The 17,020-nt window shown below is 40.5% G+C and overlaps 1 protein-coding gene across 1 annotated transcript in view; it reads right to left on the reverse strand.

Moving 5' to 3' along the window:
* The window catches only part of obscna (obscurin, cytoskeletal calmodulin and titin-interacting RhoGEF a), a 43,914-nt gene that overhangs the window by 12,052 nt on the left and 14,842 nt on the right, over nucleotides 1–17,020 (reverse strand). Inside the window, 32 exon segments of the mRNA XM_034706163.1 lie at nucleotides 1,158–1,263; nucleotides 1,360–1,489; nucleotides 1,575–1,677; nucleotides 2,779–2,946; nucleotides 3,116–3,229; nucleotides 3,422–3,599; nucleotides 3,791–3,931; nucleotides 4,269–4,433; nucleotides 4,691–4,792; nucleotides 4,884–5,043; nucleotides 5,134–5,307; nucleotides 5,509–5,591; nucleotides 5,755–5,955; nucleotides 6,053–6,165; nucleotides 6,265–6,362; nucleotides 6,469–6,538; nucleotides 6,977–9,358; nucleotides 9,439–9,705; nucleotides 9,955–10,221; nucleotides 10,906–11,172; nucleotides 11,406–11,672; nucleotides 11,919–12,185; nucleotides 12,396–12,662; nucleotides 12,907–13,173; nucleotides 13,403–13,669; nucleotides 13,837–14,103; nucleotides 14,318–14,584; nucleotides 14,758–15,024; nucleotides 15,108–15,374; nucleotides 15,477–15,734; nucleotides 15,855–16,133; nucleotides 16,292–16,561. Coding sequence (XP_034562054.1) covers nucleotides 1,158–1,263; nucleotides 1,360–1,489; nucleotides 1,575–1,677; nucleotides 2,779–2,946; nucleotides 3,116–3,229; nucleotides 3,422–3,599; nucleotides 3,791–3,931; nucleotides 4,269–4,433; nucleotides 4,691–4,792; nucleotides 4,884–5,043; nucleotides 5,134–5,307; nucleotides 5,509–5,591; nucleotides 5,755–5,955; nucleotides 6,053–6,165; nucleotides 6,265–6,362; nucleotides 6,469–6,538; nucleotides 6,977–9,358; nucleotides 9,439–9,705; nucleotides 9,955–10,221; nucleotides 10,906–11,172; nucleotides 11,406–11,672; nucleotides 11,919–12,185; nucleotides 12,396–12,662; nucleotides 12,907–13,173; nucleotides 13,403–13,669; nucleotides 13,837–14,103; nucleotides 14,318–14,584; nucleotides 14,758–15,024; nucleotides 15,108–15,374; nucleotides 15,477–15,734; nucleotides 15,855–16,133; nucleotides 16,292–16,561 — 8,499 coding nt within the window.

The raw sequence follows: 17,020 nt of genomic DNA on the forward strand, positions 1-17,020 counted from the left end.
GAGATCAATTTTATGGAACTGAACAGGTGGTATCTTCAAAATCACTAATGTTTACAGAATCCTAAGGTTTGGCCGACAGTTTTTGTCCCTAATGATCATCTAAAAGGAGGTAAACAGTCTATTTTAAAAGTGGAAACATGATGACAAACACACAAAAACATCTCATGTGAAAAAAATTTCAGATGCCTTTCATGAATGAGGATGCAGGGTGTTTATGTTGAATGGTAGCCACAAGATCCAGCTGGACAATGGCATTGGATGGCTGTTAGAAAGAGTTGTTAGTTTTTACTTCACATTATTTTTCATGTCATTTAAAAACTCGCAAACTGCTAATTATATACAGTGGTTAACAAGCTTTAAACTATAAACTAGTGTTACAAAAAGATGGAAGAAGTGTGTGAAATGGATGAAAGACCAGAAAAGAATTGTTGAAACTGTTAATATGTAAGTATTCAGTCATGTATGGTTAAGTTGAGGTAATGAGGTGTAATGTTGTCGTTATGAGAGGGGTTATCTAGCGATAACGCAAAGACACAAATATTTATGAAGTATGGACTTATTTTGGAATGAAGTGAGTAACATTTTCTAACATGCTGCCTTTTAATTTCAAAAACATGGACAAAATGTAAGTATTAGAAATCGAAAATTCTTATGTGCGTTGTTTTTAGGTATTGCATACCATCATATAGAACATTTAATTCCTGTGAGTCCACATTTCTTGTAGTGATTAACCATTCATTCACTATCCACTCATGCATCGACTGCCATCCATGCAAAATCTCAGAGGATCTCGTGATAACTGGTATGGTAGTTGAAACTACTTATGAAGTGAGTGTGTTTGAAATGGGAAAAAGTAAATGTGAGTGAAATCTTGAAATGGCTTTGACTGGATCAAATGGATGAATGGTAGTGGTTGAAAGGGGAAATCGATGTAACTTGTTGCAGTTTGTTTGATAGTGGACAGATGTGAGATAATGTAATGGGAAAAAGGGTCAGAGGTGATGTGGACTACAGTAAAACTGGACAATGGCATGTGCTTCATCCCTTCTAAAACAAAGCTGGACGTGTGAAAGTGTGGGGTATCCATCTGAAAACCCAGTCCTGGGTTGTAGTCCTGTGTGAGGAATATTTACCTTCAGCAGGTCTGACTGTCATACCTTTGGAAGGCAGGTCCTGTGGTTGGTCGTTCTCAATGTCAATCGTTGGTACATAAGCTGGGCACAGCCCTGCCTTACACTTAACGCAGCCAAACTCATTCCAAAGCTAAAAGAAAACATAATATTTAATGTCTCTAATACATACAATAAACAATACTGATAAACTTGATGTATTTGGACCTTAATGATAGATGTTTTATACCTCACACTCATATTGTCCAATATCTGCCTCTGTAGCACTGATGACTGTCAGACACAAGATCCCACTGCGAGCATCATTCTGGATGAAGTATTTTTGCTGGCCAGTCAACTCCTTGCCGTCTTTCAACCATCTGCAGAACCCAAAGATGAAGGAGTTTGACACACAAAGCAAACAGAAAACAATGACCAGCTACCAGGGTTCCAGTCACTCCATACCTGATCCGTGGTAAAGGAGTAGTAAGTGTGGAGCAGATAAACTGTATATCTTCTCCATCTATTAGACAGGCGCTCTCCAGTCGGGACACAAATCTTGGTGGAGCTGAACAAAAGGAAAAATACCAATACCCTTATTCAAAATAAACATTCAGTTGCAGTTATACTACAAGCAATTACGAGTGAGTAATGAAACTACCATCAGAATTAACAAGTTAAAAATAGTAGTTAATGGCGTATATAAATAGATCTATTCTAACAAATGTAACCAACACAAGATTAAATGTTACAGCGGTTGTAAGTGATCTGATTCAATTAAATATGAACAGGGTATTGATAGTAGTGTCTCTTGTTGGTAGAGATAACAACTAGTTACTTCTGACGCCAAAATCATGACAAAAGTGTCAATTTGTCATCCAAACATGAAATCATAAAGAAATGTAAAATCTTCAGTCAAACATGAAAATCACAAAAAAAAAAAGTTTTTTTTCGTCTGACACGAAAATCTTTAAAAAAGCAAATATTTTAAAATTAGTATTTGACCCCAAAGTAGCAGGAGTACTAGTTGAAGTAGCACATGTAGAGGACTGACAACTGTGATAAGAGTGATACTAGGCATGATGGCTTTCTAACATGAGTCTGGTTCTACCTGAGGTGTCTGCCTGTTAAAAGGAAGTTTTTCCTCACCACTGTAATTAGCTAAATATTGCGATGTGCAATGCTCATGATGGATTACAGTGGGGTAAGACTGAGTCTTACCCTGTTTTGAAGTTGGGTCTCTGTTCATAATTTGACATAGAGTGGTCTAGACCTGCTATGTTTGTAAAAGCGTCTTGAGATAACGTTTGTTGTGATTGGGCGCTATGCAAATAAAGATTGATTGACTGATTGATTGATTGATTGATTGATTGATTGATTGATTGATTGATTGATTGATTGATTGACTACTGTTGGAGGGAAAGTTCAGTGATGAAAGTAGTTATGTTGTTCTATTATAAGCTATTATAGTTTTTGTAGCAGTTTTACTTATTGTAATCGTAGCCATACAGTGGTGCAAATATAATGAGGTACAAGTCCAAGATTCTCATAAATTTTGTATCTGTTCTTTCTGGAGTAGTTCATTTAAAGCATATACAATATTCATCTTCAAACACAAACACCACTCTGGAATAACACTGCAGGGTTTTAGACGCCTCCATAGACTCACCCTGCACCACCACCTTTGCTAGAGTACCAGTGCTGCCCATGGGGCTGGTAGCATAGCATGAATACTGTCCAGAGTCCTCTGCAGTGAGGCTGTCCAGAATCAGACTGCAGGTACCTGAGCGGTCTGCTGAGATGATGTGACGAGGGTCATCTTCTAAAGGAAGGCCGTCTGTGAGGTGGACATCAGGTTATTGTGTATGGATTGAACAATTTATAAACCACGCGTATGGTCAGGAAGTCGATCTTTTATATTTCAGGATGAATACAGAGTAAAACGGCAGACTAAACTTCTTATTTTAACACATTTTAACACTAACAAAATAATAGAGTATACTGACCTTTGAGCCAGCTAACCACTGGTTTTGGTGATCCTGTGACTTTACAGGTCAGTTTGATTGTCTGTCCTATCTTTGTTTTACAGTCAGACAAAAGTGACTCAAATACAGGTGGACCTGGGGGAGAGATTGAACATTAATACATAAATCCCTCACCAAGTCAGACCTTCAGTCCACCTGACACAACAGCAGGAGTTGAGAAAAAGCAGTTCCACTGTTATTGTAGAAATAGAACATAACAATTAGAGTTAAGGTATTCAATGGCCTAATGTTTCATAATTAAACCTGCCACGCAAAGAAAGTACGTACAATTAGTAGGCTGGCTGGCCCGTTGCTGTAACTCCTTCAGATCCTTGAGCCAGGAGAGTTTGATCAAAGAGGAGCGACCCTGCAGGGTGTACCGCCGCATCGAGCCCCTGTGCTCATGCCACAACCCCCAAGACTTTTCCTCTCCACCTAGGCTCTCCTTTATTTCCACATCATTCAGCTGGGTAGGTTGAGAGAGGGAAAATGAGAAAGAGATATAATAGAGAGGATGTGGCCAAGGATGGAAAAAGCTATGATGCTCAGGATTTCATTACTCATAACCAAATGTGTTCTTAAAAAGATTCTTCTGTGTATTGATTAGTTTATTCAAGAGAAGTGGGATAATTGGTGAAACAGGAAATCATCTCTTACCTTCATTTTGTTCTTGAAAGAGTATGTATCACCTTTGAGTTTACACAGTATGATACATTCCTTAAAGAGAAAGACTTGTCTCTGATGCCCTCTAGAGGCCGTTTTACTTTCTGGAGATTCCTCCCACACTGTGAAGACTCCCTGAAGGAAGTGAGAACAATACAATACACTATATTACATGTATGTGATCGTATGTATTGTTTATCAGAATACAAAATGAAGGCTTGTAATCCTTCAAATATTATTATCTGGGTATTTTTACAGAACTTCTGTGATTGAAAAAAGTTGATGAAAGTGATGCTGCAACTTCAAGAAAGGGTTGCATGAAAAATAACAATATTAATCATAAACTTGGCATTAAAAAGTAAAAAAAATACCAGCTTCTCTAAGCATTTCCAACAGTTGTCACAAAAAAAATATTTGGGAGACATATTTTTGCTTAAACCTCCTTATATGCATTTAATTCGTCTGTGGTTACCTGTCGCACAGGCTCGCCCAGAGCGGTCAGAGGAGCAGGGTAGTTCTCGATGAGGGACACCTGGTGCAGGTTGTCAGACCTCCAGGGTAGACAGGACACCGTGGAGAAAGCATCCTCCAAAAGACAGCAGCTCTGGCCACTTTTGGCTTTGTTCTTTATCAATTCCTAATTTTAAAAAAAATGTATTTACATCCCAGCCACTCAGCTGAGACAGTTTTTTATGAAGTTACAACAACATCACCAACTTGAGTGCTTAGTTTGAGTTAAAATGAATACCCAATGAGCAACTTTACCTTCTTTTATATCAACAGTGGGATCAAGAGTTGCAGGATAAGGAAACAATCATTAGCACTCTCATGCAGAAAATAAAGATCAAGGTTTCACATAAAGTGAATTTGTGAAGCTGTGTAAGAGGAGCTTACCTTCAGTAAAGCCTGGTATGTTTGAATCCTCTCCACTGGTCTTTGGAGGAAGGTCAGGACGTCCATGATTGGAGCATCAGGCTTACCAGATTGTGCCAACTCCTGAAGTGAAAACAGAAACATTGATAAAGTTGCTTTTCTTCTCATTACTTACTACAATGTTACTGATAAATTAAACAGATTTCATGAATACTTTGAAAAACTGTTGGATGGCCTTGTCATTGATGCAGGCCTCTGCTTGTGCTTGTCCATCCATGTAGTGGAGATACTTCTCAAAGTCCTCTGTGTGTTTGATCAGATGCATGGCCACATCATCATCTGTGGCACACGCTCTCAGACCAGGAAGGACACACCTGAGAGAAACATGTATTGAATGATTATATGTGATTGATGATTAGCTCTGTTTAATACAATACAGTTTTGCTTTTGTGTTCATGCATTACCTCTCATGCAGAAGCACAATGTCTTTGATATTCCTGAAAACGATCTCTTTCTGGTTGAGGACATTAATGGGGACGTTTCGGCTAGAGTCCAAATAATTTAACTGGTGAGAGATGAACATCTTCATCTCCTTTACAAACTCCTCCTCTCCATCAATGAGGCCTTGGATCAGTTGGCTAAAGATGAAGAGAATTTAAAGAAGATTAGTTGTGTTGCAGTATTTTCTCTATTATATCTTATTCTTGTTTCTCTATTCTATTTCTATAACCTCTATTCATTTTAAATAAAGAAATAATAATAAAATACAATTATCAAATAATAATACATACTAATTAAAATTATAGTCCCCTGTCTATAGTTATAGCATAATGGCAGACCTTAGAGCTCTTCTGTACTCTTCTCCTGTAGACCCAATCCCATCGAGGTCCTCTTGAGGTGCTCTTAACTGTGAGAAGGTCTCCTGTTTCAAAGAATGAGGTGTACGTATGATTAATGGCCTTTTGGATTTTTCATTGCTTGATGAAACAAACTGATGAGTGCAAACATTTTTGCAAAGTATTGGATCAAGATTTCAGAGTATTATCTTTTAATTCAGAATTGACTTCTCTGCTAATTAATCCTACCTTCCTCTTCTTTTCCAGGTAGGCCGGACACACCCATCCCTGTCGAGCAGGGTTGGTTTTGGTGGGCTTGGTCCTCACCAGCCATCGATCAGGATGAACAGAGTCCAGGACCTCCACAAACTGACCCTCCTTCAGAACAAAGCTATCCTTATTTCCACTGTCGGGACTGCAGTCAGCTCGAGCCACGTACATTTCAAACGTCTCCAGTGAAAAAAAAGGAAATGAAAGATGAGTTAACAACATTTCCTTTTTCACATTACTGTTGTCTAATAAAATTAAATCATTCTTTCAAGCTTACCTCTCGTCTATCCTGCTCCCCTTCTGACTCTGATCCAGAGACAGTACTAGTTAAGGGTGTGTGAGCACGGTGGTGTTTGGGAGAGGGCGTTCTCATTTTACCTTCATGAGCCCCTACAGATAAAGAAAGAAGCCATGAAAAGCCTGAGAAAACTCGATAAAACCAACAGGAGAGAATCTCATAACACTGATGACAGAAATCAAGATGCTTGCCTTTGACACTCAGTAGTCTCTTAGGAGGTTGTGGGGGAGGTGTCTGTTCGTTTTCATCTTTTGGTGGGGGCACTTGGTCCACTGCTTTTGTCACTTCCCTGTAATAGTATTCATATAAACTTTAAGTATCTGTATAAACATGATATTAAGAAGTAGCAACAAAATCCAGATGAAATAAAATGTGTCCTGATTTTGCTCTCCAACCTCAGTACAGCTGGACCAGTCTCAACAGGTTCCATATCTGGAGCTGTTTCATAATCAGAGGGACTTGATACTGTTGAAAGTAGAAAGAAAGATTTACTACTCTGAAAATAAAAAGCCAAGGGAAGCCACATTTAACACTTTAGAGCAGGGGTTCCCAAAGTGTGGGTTGGGACCCCCTGATGGGTCGCAGACACAAATGGGGGTTGTGAGATGTCTTCCAGAATGTTTTTTTTATTTAAAGTAAAAAAATATCAACAAAAATATTAGCTAAACTTGAAATAATACCTTGAAAATAGAAAATGTAATGAGTTTTCTGCCTTTCTTTTTGCCACATGACTCCTAAGTGTATGGTAAGTGAACAGTGAATTATCAAAAGAATCAGTAGCAGTAGGTTTGGCTACATTAAATCACTTTGAGGGACAGTGGGGGTTGCGAGTCTTTGGCACCTATATTTTGGGGGTCGTGGGTTGAAAAGTTTGGGAACCCCTGCTTTAGAGTATAAACTCACCTGAGCTGGCAGCAATGAGTGAGGATCCTCTCCTCTCCTGCAGTCTCAACTGAGCGTCCTGCTCCGTCAGATTGTAGGCCTCCCACAGGGATTCAGTGACACCCTCTACATAGTTTGCATCATCAGTAGCAGAGGCAGGTACCTGGGTTTGAGTCTGTGTTGTGGCCTGGACTTCAGGCTTTTGTGGAGCGAGTTGCAGGGGAGTTATAGCTGCGAGAGGTGGGTGTACAGGCCTCTGAGCGTCAGGGGTGGGCTTCTGAGCCTGTACGACTGTTATGTTTCCATTATAGGAGGTCACACCAAACTTATTCACCACCTCACATGTATAGATTCCACTGTCATGTGCCGTCAGGTTTTTGATCATCAGAGTACAAACACCGCTCTCTGTGGTCTCAATGCGGCAGCGATGGTCGATGGTGATTTGTTGGTTGTTTCTGAGCCAGCGCACCGAGCTGGGTTTTCCTTCTACAACACACTCTAGAGTAAGTGTACCATGAAGTTCTGAACTCTGATTCTTAAACACCTCTTTAAAGACGGGACGCATGTCTTTACGGGTTTTATAGCCTTTAAATGCAGCCTGGATTTTGACTGCAGCCTCTTGCAGTTGTGGTTCATCCTCGATGCTGATGTCAAACTCTTGTGTTTCTTCATTTGGTTTTTGTGCTGTCTGTACATTAGCAAGAAGAAGATCAGACGGTTGTGTTGACCTGTCAGTGTAAATATCAGGGGTGCTGTCATTGTTGAAGTGTGCTGGAATCTCAGTCAAAGCCTCTGAGAAGGTTTCATCCTCAGAAATGTAGAGGAGTGGGATTTCTTCTGTTGTCTTTGTTGTTTGTTGTTCCTCCACTCTTCTCATTGGCTCGACTACCAGCTTTATTTCCTGGTCCACTTCAGGTTCTTTTCTCATGGGTTTAACAGGTTGTTTGATTGGCTGTTTCACGTTTGTGTCCTCCTCTGGCGCTTTCACAGGCTGCTTAGTTCTCGCGATTTCAGTGTCTGTTGTTACTGTTTTTTTGATTTGCTGTTTCACGTTTGTGTCCTCCTCTGGCGCTTTCACAGGCTGCTTAATTTTCGCGATTTCAGTGTCTGTTGTTACTGGTTTTTTGATTTGCTGTTTGATTTTTGCGTCCTTCTCTGGAGCTCTTACAGTCTGCTCAGACTTCTCATCGATCTCAGTGTCTGTCGTAACGGATATTTTCCTCTCGAATCCTGGTTTTTCCTTAACTTCCTTTTTCAAAATATCAAAAGATGGTTTCATTGGCTTATCATCATCTGATATTTTTACCACAACTCTTGTCGGCTGCTGCTCATCCTGATCAGTCTCTGTGTCCCGTGAGTACTGTTTATCCATTCCTCCCTTTCCTTTGCCTTTCATCCTTGCAGGTGGTTTTGGAGCAGCAATTTCAGCCTCCTTTTCCATCTGTTCTGGTTCTTTCAGTGGTCTCTTCGCCTTATCTGCCTCTGTCGACACTTGTTTCACTTTGCTTATCTGTTTGTGGTCTTCTTCCGAATCATACACTGTCAACTTCACTGATGGCACATTGATCTCCTCTGCTTCCTTAACAATACTTTTAAGAGGTTCTTTCCCACCTGTCACCTTTCCTTTAGATCTTAGAGGTGGTTTCAAAGGTTCCTCCTCCATTGCAGCATACTTCTCTGGTTCCTTTGTTTGTTCTTTCTCTGTATATTTTTCAGATGGTTTCAGATATTGATTTTCTTCCTCACTGTTCTTCGACAGTTCTGGCTCTGGAAGCTTTCCTCTTCTGTCAACTTCCCTTATCCTCTCTAGAGACTTCCCTTGTTGTTTTGGCCTCTGATCAATTTCATTTTCTTTGTCCAGCAACTCCTTTTTATTTTGTTCAAGCACAGCTCTGTCTGACTGACTTTCCTTATGTTCAACCTCAAGTTTATTCTCTTTAATTCTTTCTGGCTGTCTTCTTTCCATTAAAGCTTCTTTTTCTGTTGCCAAAGGCTTTTCTGGCTTCTCGAAAGCTCTGTCAACTCCCTCGTCTTTCTCGAGAGGTCGCATTGTCTTGTCAACTTTCTTGTGCACCTCGCTGTCTTTCTCCTTATTCTTCTCATGTTTTACATTCTGTGCAACATTAACATCTTTCTCTATAGACTTTGCAGGTATGATGTCTTTTTGGTCTTCCCTATTCTCCCTCTGGATAGTCTGTTTTAGGTTAAACATGGCCTCCTGTTCATGTTCTGAATTTGTCATAGACGCCTTCCTAGTTCTCTTCTTGGGCTCAGGAGGAACAGGTTTAGCCTCTGGGATAACAGGCCTCTCATCCTCTGGAGATGGACTTGGTTTGGAAACAGTGTTCTTTGCCAAAGGCTGTGCCATGGAAGGCTCTGCTTTTGCAGGAGTTGGTTGTAGAGCTAGATAAGAGAAGGAAAAATGTAACTGGTGTATGTGATAATGTGATCATTTCGTATCTGTAACTTTACCATGCACACACCTTTCACTGTCACTGTTGCAGAGGTCTCCACACTTCCTGCATGACATGTGTAACTTCCACAGTCTTCAGGTGTAAGTTCCTTGATGTGGAGCTGGTGGAGGCAGCCATCCTGCTTCATTTCATACTTCCTGTTGGCTCTCAGTGGCAGCCTGTTCTTCTTCCACTGCATTGACACTCCAGGCTTAGACACCTCACAGCAGAGGGAAGCTGTAGTTCCCTCGTCAGCTTCCATACTCAGTAATTCTTTGTTGAAGAACAGTGATGGCTCTAGGTAGATAGGACAGAGTAGAGCAAAATGTTTGAGTCAGCACTAGATATGAGTCATAATAGGATTATAAATAATGTTAGTCTACCCTTAAGGTGAGTGTGCCCTTAGATGGAGTTTGCTACACTAGGAGATTGGGTTTTTCTTACAAGTTTCAATCCCATTTGAGTGTATTCAGTAAAAGTATACCTCTCTGTATTTTACAACTTGGGATATTATAAGCATAAACCACAACACCTATGTCCACACACCTTTCACTGTCACAGTTGCAGTAGTTTCTGCACTCCCTGCTTGACACATGTAGCTGCCACTGTCCTCAGGTTTGAGCTCCTTGATATGCAGCTGGAGGATGCAGCCATCCTGCTTCATCTCATACTTCCTGTTGGCTCTCAGTGGCAGCTTGTTCTTCTTCCACTGAACTGATACTCCAGCCTTAGACAACTGACAATACATATATGCTGTACCTCCTTCTTCCACCTCCACATTACATAAGTTTTCCTTGAAGAATGGTGGGGGCTCTGGAAAATATGTTATTATTCGACAAAGTTTAATGGAACTGAAAATGGTTCAAATCTGGCTTGAACGAAAACTGTCATATCAACTTGCTGGAAAAAATGTCAATGTAGAAAGCCGTTCTAATTCACAGTATGTTTAACCCTCCTGTTATGTTGCGGGTCAAATTGACCCTTTTTAAAGTCTATTTTAGGCAATATATGCCTTCCAAACCAGCTAAATGCAGCATACAAATCTGGGCAGCATGTGCCAGAAGAGGTGTCATGTTAATTTATCAACATCTCTTCATAAGAAAATAAATACATTCAAAATGTAAAATAAAAGAAACAAAAATCTGTCATGTAAAACTATTGTGTTTATATTTAGGGTTTTCCAATGTACATTAAAAAAGTTTAAACATTAATTTTAATGAAAAACGAGTGAGTTATCCTCATTGAACCATGTTCTGTGAGAATTAAAGAAAACCAATGGACTAAATCTTGATTTAAATGGTTAGTAATGGAGTTAAAAATTAGATTTAAAAAATGTATTGGGATTTTTTTGAGGTTCTGACACTTTTGGATAATTTAATATACCCCGGGTCAAATTGACCCAGGAAAAATTATTGCTGTTCCAGAGAAACGAACATAACAGGAGGGTTAAATACATGCATTGCTTAAACTGACATAATCTTCAACCAATGCACAAACCTTTCACTGATAAATTCGCAGTGGTCTCTTCACTTCCTGCATGACATGAGTAGCTGCCACTGTCCTCAAGTTTAAGGTCCTTGATCTGGAGCTGAAGAAGGCAGACATCTTGGTTCATTTCATACTTCCTGTTGGCTCTTAGTAGAGTCTTGTTCTTTTTCCATTGTACTGATGCTCCAGGCTTAGACAGCTCACAGCAGAGGGAAGTTACACCTCCTTCCTCAACCTCTAAGCTCTGTAGTTCTTTCTTAAAGAATGGTGCAAGTTCTGAAACATAAGAAGAGAAATGATTTCCAAACCTCTTTGTCAATTTTTGGTAGAATCAGGGAATGTTTTCACATAAAAAATGGAAAAAATTTGCTAGTTTACTAAGTGTTATGAAAGAAGTACAATATAAAGGGTTATTCTGCAAAATTAGAAAGTTAGCAATAATGGTCAGGGTTTTTTTGTTAAATGCATCCAGAGAAAACCTTTTATTCTTCACTGTGAAATGCACAAACCTTTCACTGTCACAGTTGCGGTGGTTTCTGCACTCCCTGCTTGACACGTGTAGCTGCCACTGTCCTCAGGTGTGAGCTCCTTGATATGCAGTTGGTGGATGCAGCCATCCTGCGTCATCTCATACTTCCTATTTGCTCTAAGTGGCAGCTTATTCTTCTTCCATTGCACTGACACTCCAGGTTTAGACAGCTCACAGTTCAAAGAGGCTGTACCGCCCTCCTCCACCTCCAGGCTACATAGGTCTTTCTTGAAAAATGGTAAGAGCTCTGGGGGAAGAAAAAGGAACGATAAAATAAGTATTTGAGTGATCAGAGATTATTGAATGCTAACTAAGAGCAGGGTGGAATTATCTTGGATGGTAATGAGGAATCATTTGCAAACATAATATGTGAATTAAAATGTAATAAATAGAAGATTGTTGTTTAACAGAAATGTTCCCTTCTGTAAATCTCACTGAATAGATAAATGCATGCTATGCTAACATTCATATTATTTAAACCAAATGCACACACCTTTCACTGATAGAGTTCCAGAGGTCTCTTCACTTCCTGCTTGACATGTGTAGCTGCCACTGTCCTCAGGTTTAAGATCCTTGATGTGCAGCTGGAGGAGGCAGCCATCCTGCTTCATCTCGTACTTCCTGTTGGCTCTTAGTGGAAGCTTGTTCTTCTTCCATTGCACTGATACTCCAGCTTTAGACAGCTCACAGTTCAGACAAGCTGTACCACCCTCTTCCACCTCCACACTACATAGGTCTTCCTTGAAGAATGTTTGAAGCTCTGGTATAGTAGATAAAGATTTGATGAACTTAAGTATAATAAAACATTCTTAAAAATAAAAAAAGAGAGCTACAAATGTCTCTGAGCATACTTGTTGAAACAGGACCTTTCAGCAACAACCTAAGAACAATCCTCTATTCTTCAAGTTTCACTCAATGATGAAGTGCCCAAATTACAAAGATTGAATTCTGCTTCAGCACATTTACACACCTTTAACTGACAAAGTTGCAGTGGTCTCCACACTTCCTGTCTGACAAGTGTAGCTGCCACTGTCCTCGGGTATGAGGTCTTTGATCTGGAGCTGGAGGACACAGCCATCCTGCTTCATCTCATACTTTCTGTTGGCTCTCAAAGGCAGCTTGTTCTTCTTCCATTGGACTGACACTCCAGGCTTAGACAGCTCACAGCACAAGGAGGCTATACCTCCCTCATCAGCCTCAAAACTTTGTAGTTCTTTGTAAAAGTATGGTGCATGTTCTGCAAAAATTGGAAGGGATTGGGAAAGATAAAGAACACACATGTTCAGTGGAACCAGAGAATGCTTTTAGCAAGTATGATACCGAAATCCCTCTTTCGAAAACAGACATTTTCGAGGCTATTCGAGCATCTAACAATGTTGGGGGTTCAACTCAAGTGGCAGTATCTTAGTGACAATAAGTTATAGTGTGTGGGTTTGTGCTTAGAGATAATCTGAATTCTTCATTGTCACACTTGCACGCACCTTTCACTGATAAAGTCGCAGTGGTCTCCACACTTTCTGCTTGGCATGTGTAGCTGCCACTGTCTTCAGGTTTGAGATCCTTGATCTGGAGCTGGAGGACACAGCCATCTTGCTTCATCTCATACTTTCTGCCAGCTCTCAGTGGCAGCCTGTTCTTTTTCCACATTACTGACACTACAGGCTTAGACAGCTCACAGCAGAAGATGGCTGAATCTTCCTCATCAGCTTCCACACTTTGTAATTCTTTGTCAAAGGATGGTGCAAGCTCTGAAAAAATAGGTAAGTATTGGAGAAAAGTTTATTCATCTGAACCTTAATCCTAAGTATTTCTGAACCTACAGAAAAAGGAGATAATGTGTTTTGTGATGCAGACAATTTTAAGACTTCTAACTTAGTTACAGTGTAGAGGTTAAGATAGGGAAAAAAGACATGTACTGTTGAGTAGATTAATGCATGAAGAACACACACTGGATTGTTCAATGCCAAATGCATGCACCTTTCACTGTTACAGTTGTAGTGGTCTCTGCACTCCCTGCCTGGCACGTGTAGCTGCCCCTGTCCTCAGGTGTGAGCTCCTTTATATGCAGCTGGTGGATGCAGCCATCCTGCTTTATCTCATACTTCCTGTTTGCTCTCAGTGGCAGCCTGTTCTTCTTCCACTGAACCGATACTCCAGGCTTAGACAGCTCACAGCAGAGGGAGGCTGCACCTCCCTCATCAGCCTCTACACTTTCCAAGTCTTTGCTGAAGAATGTAGGGAGTTCTGGACCAAAAAATGCAGAATTAGCAAAATTGTGCATTCATATTTATCATACTGTTCTTTTTAGCTTTTGAAAAAGACTAACAGAAAGACAAATGACATATGTACTGTACAGTAAAATGCATTCACTCAAAAGCTCTGTTAAAGTCAGAATCCTCTGCTGCACAAACCTTTCACTCTCACGGTTGCTGTGGTTTCTTCCCCTGCTGCCTGACATGTGTAGCTGCCACCGTCCTCAGGTGTGAGCTCTTTGATGTGAAGCTGGTTGATGCAGCCATCCTGCTGAATCTCATACTTCTTGTTAGCTCTCAGTGTTAACTTGTTCTTCTTCCATTGGACCGACACTCCAGGCTTGGACAACTCACAGTACAGGGTGGCTGTGCCTCCCTCCTCTGCCTTCAAATTCTGTAATTCCTCTTTGAAAAATGGTGGGAGCTCTGTAAAATGTATTGTTTAAGAAAAAAAACAAGACTTACAAATTTTAATTCTCGTACTAAATGAAAGTTATTTAAAAGATAAGTATGAATGAAATGATTACAATATTACTTAAATATGAGTTTATGCAAGGAAGGATGATAATTTGATGATTCTCCATTAATCAGGTTTGCAGGGTACTTTAAATTTGATGAGCAGGTTTTTAAGTGTACAAACCTTTGACTGACACAGTTGCTGTTGTTTCAGCACTTTCTACTTGACATGTGTAGCTGCCACTGTCCTCAGGTTTGAGATCTTGTATATGGAGCTGAATGAGACTGCCATCCTGCTCCATCTCATACTTCCTGCTGGCTCTTAGTGGCAGCTTGTTCTTCTTCCATTGGACTGACACTCCAGCCTTTGACAGCTCACAGCACAAGGTCGCTTTACCTCCCTCCTCTGCTCTCACATTATGCAACTCAGTTTTGAAAAATGGTGGGAGCTCTAGAACAGACCAAGAAGATTAGAGTTTGATACATTGAATATTTTACATTAAATAGTTGTAGGTTTGACAGAAGTAACATGTAAGGCTATAGTAAATGTTAGAAATAACAGATAATGTTTATGTAGTGTACAAGTTAAAGCTGCATGCCAAGCAAATCTGTAAATGCACACACCTTTCACTGAGACAGTCGCAGTGGTCTCTGCACTTCCTGCTTGACATGTGTAGCTGCCACGATCTTCAGGTATAAGATCCTTGATGTAAAGCTGCAGGACGCCGCCATCTTGCTTCATTTCATACTTTCTGCTAGCCTTCAAAGGTAATCTGTTCTTCTTCCATTGCACAGACACAAAAGGCTTGGAGAGCTCACAGCACAGGGTGGCTGCACTACCTTCCTCAGCCTCCACAGTTCTTAGCTCTTTCTTGAAGAATGGAGGAAGCTCTAAGAAAAGGAGGGAAGGGGATGTTATACAATGTTAACACAAAAGGAACAATGAGTGACATGCTAAACCAAAAATCACAAACCTTTTACTGTTACAGATGCAGTGGTCTCTGCATTCCCCGCTTGACAGGCGTAGCTGCCACTGTCCTCAAGTTTGAGATCCTTGATGTGGAGCTGGAGGAGGCAGCCATCCTGTTTAATCTCATATTTCCTGCTGTCTTTTAATGACAGCTTGTTTTTCTTCCACTGTATTGACACTCCAAGTTTAGAGAGCTCACAGTACAGAGAAGCTGAACCTCCCTCTTCAACTTCAAGACTCTGCAGCTCCTCTTGGAAGAATGGAGGGAGTTCTTTGGAAATATGGGAAAAAGAAGAGGAATTGAGCTTTTTGGTGTTATTAGAATATTTCATAGAAAAATTTCTATCCAAGCAACATGACGTTTATCTTTCACCTGTTACAGTCAGTTTGGCATTGCTCTGCACATCTCCGGTATCACAGGAGTATGTGCCAGTATCCAGGGGATCCACATCACGGATCAGCAGTAGGTTGATTTTACCCTCCTTGCGTAGCTCATATTTATCACCATGTCGGAGGGGGATGTGGTTCCGCCTCCATGTAACCAGGGAGGTTACATCAGAGATCTTGCAGGACAAAGTTGCTGTCTCTCCTTCCATGATCAGAACATCTTTAGGATTCTCCTCAAACAAAACTGGAATGTAAAATGAAACATCAAATAAATAGTTGTGGTTCAGAAGATTATTTGCCCACATTATACATTATCGTTTTTTTTCCACATACTATACCCTCTACTTTTTATGTTTCTGCTCACCTTTGGGCTTAGACACAACTAGCAAACTTGCAGAAGTCCTCTCTTCCCCAATCACAAATGCCACGGTGCCCGTCTCCTCAGGTGTGGTCATAGTGAGGACCAGTCGGTGCTCACGACCCCGGCATGTCATCTGGTTCATCTCGTTCTTCTGCAGAGGGCTGGAGCCAAGCCACCAGACGCCTTCAGTCACATCCGCGTGGCTTAGCTCACACACAAACGCTGCATCCTCGCCCGCTGTCACTGTTATGTCGAGCAGATTTGTGACAATCCGCACGCGCTCTGTGGAGGGAGAGGGAGCTATACAGCTGGCTTTTTAGAGATGGAATGGTATGTATTTATAACAAATTACATGAAAACTTACACTTGGTTAGTGATGTGAATGATTTTACCAAACAAATCAATAAAAAAGGATGAAAATCTTCTGTTGTACCACCTACCCCTCACTATCAGCTTGGCAGTGGTCTTCTTGCCTCTGCTGATACAGCAGTACTCTCCAGCATCCTCCAGACACAGTTTCTTGATCTCCAGAGTATGTGTGGGGCCTTTCTTCTTTATAATGCATCTCCTTCCTTCTTCTATCGCTGTGTTGTCCTTCTTCCAAGTGACAGGGACATTAGCACTGGAAACCTCACAAGACAGCAGCACAGATTTCCCCTCTATCACGGCTTGGTTTTCCAGTTCCTTCTCAAAGAACACGGATGCTGCCGCTGGAAAAAGAAGGAAAGGAAACAACACGTTAAAATAGTTATGATTTTGAAACACATCGGATCTAGAAGGAAAGGACATGTGCTCTAAATTACTGTTTGGTCAGCTGACTCTTGTGTAACAAATTTACTATGGATTAATTTTAGAAGTGGATATTTGAGAATGACGATGCTCCCTAAAGAGACATATTGAATAAGAGCCTACAAGTGGGCATATGAGGGTCTCTAATACTATTGTGATGGCTGCAGACAAACAAGGGTTATACCATAATACCACCCAAGCCACACTCTCACCTCATTAGTTTTACCAACATTACGTAGTTCCAAAACCTGTTTTAATTTGCAGTCAATCACACAATTAACACACTTGGTTTGATTTAATATTAGTTGTTGGTTTTTTTTAATCAAATTGCACATTGTTTAAGTTAAGCATGTATGTTTTTTCATACTATAAGATTTTAT

Source organism: Notolabrus celidotus, chromosome 2, assembly GCF_009762535.1.
Source record: "Notolabrus celidotus isolate fNotCel1 chromosome 2, fNotCel1.pri, whole genome shotgun sequence".
NCBI lineage: Eukaryota > Metazoa > Chordata > Actinopteri > Labriformes > Labridae > Notolabrus > Notolabrus celidotus.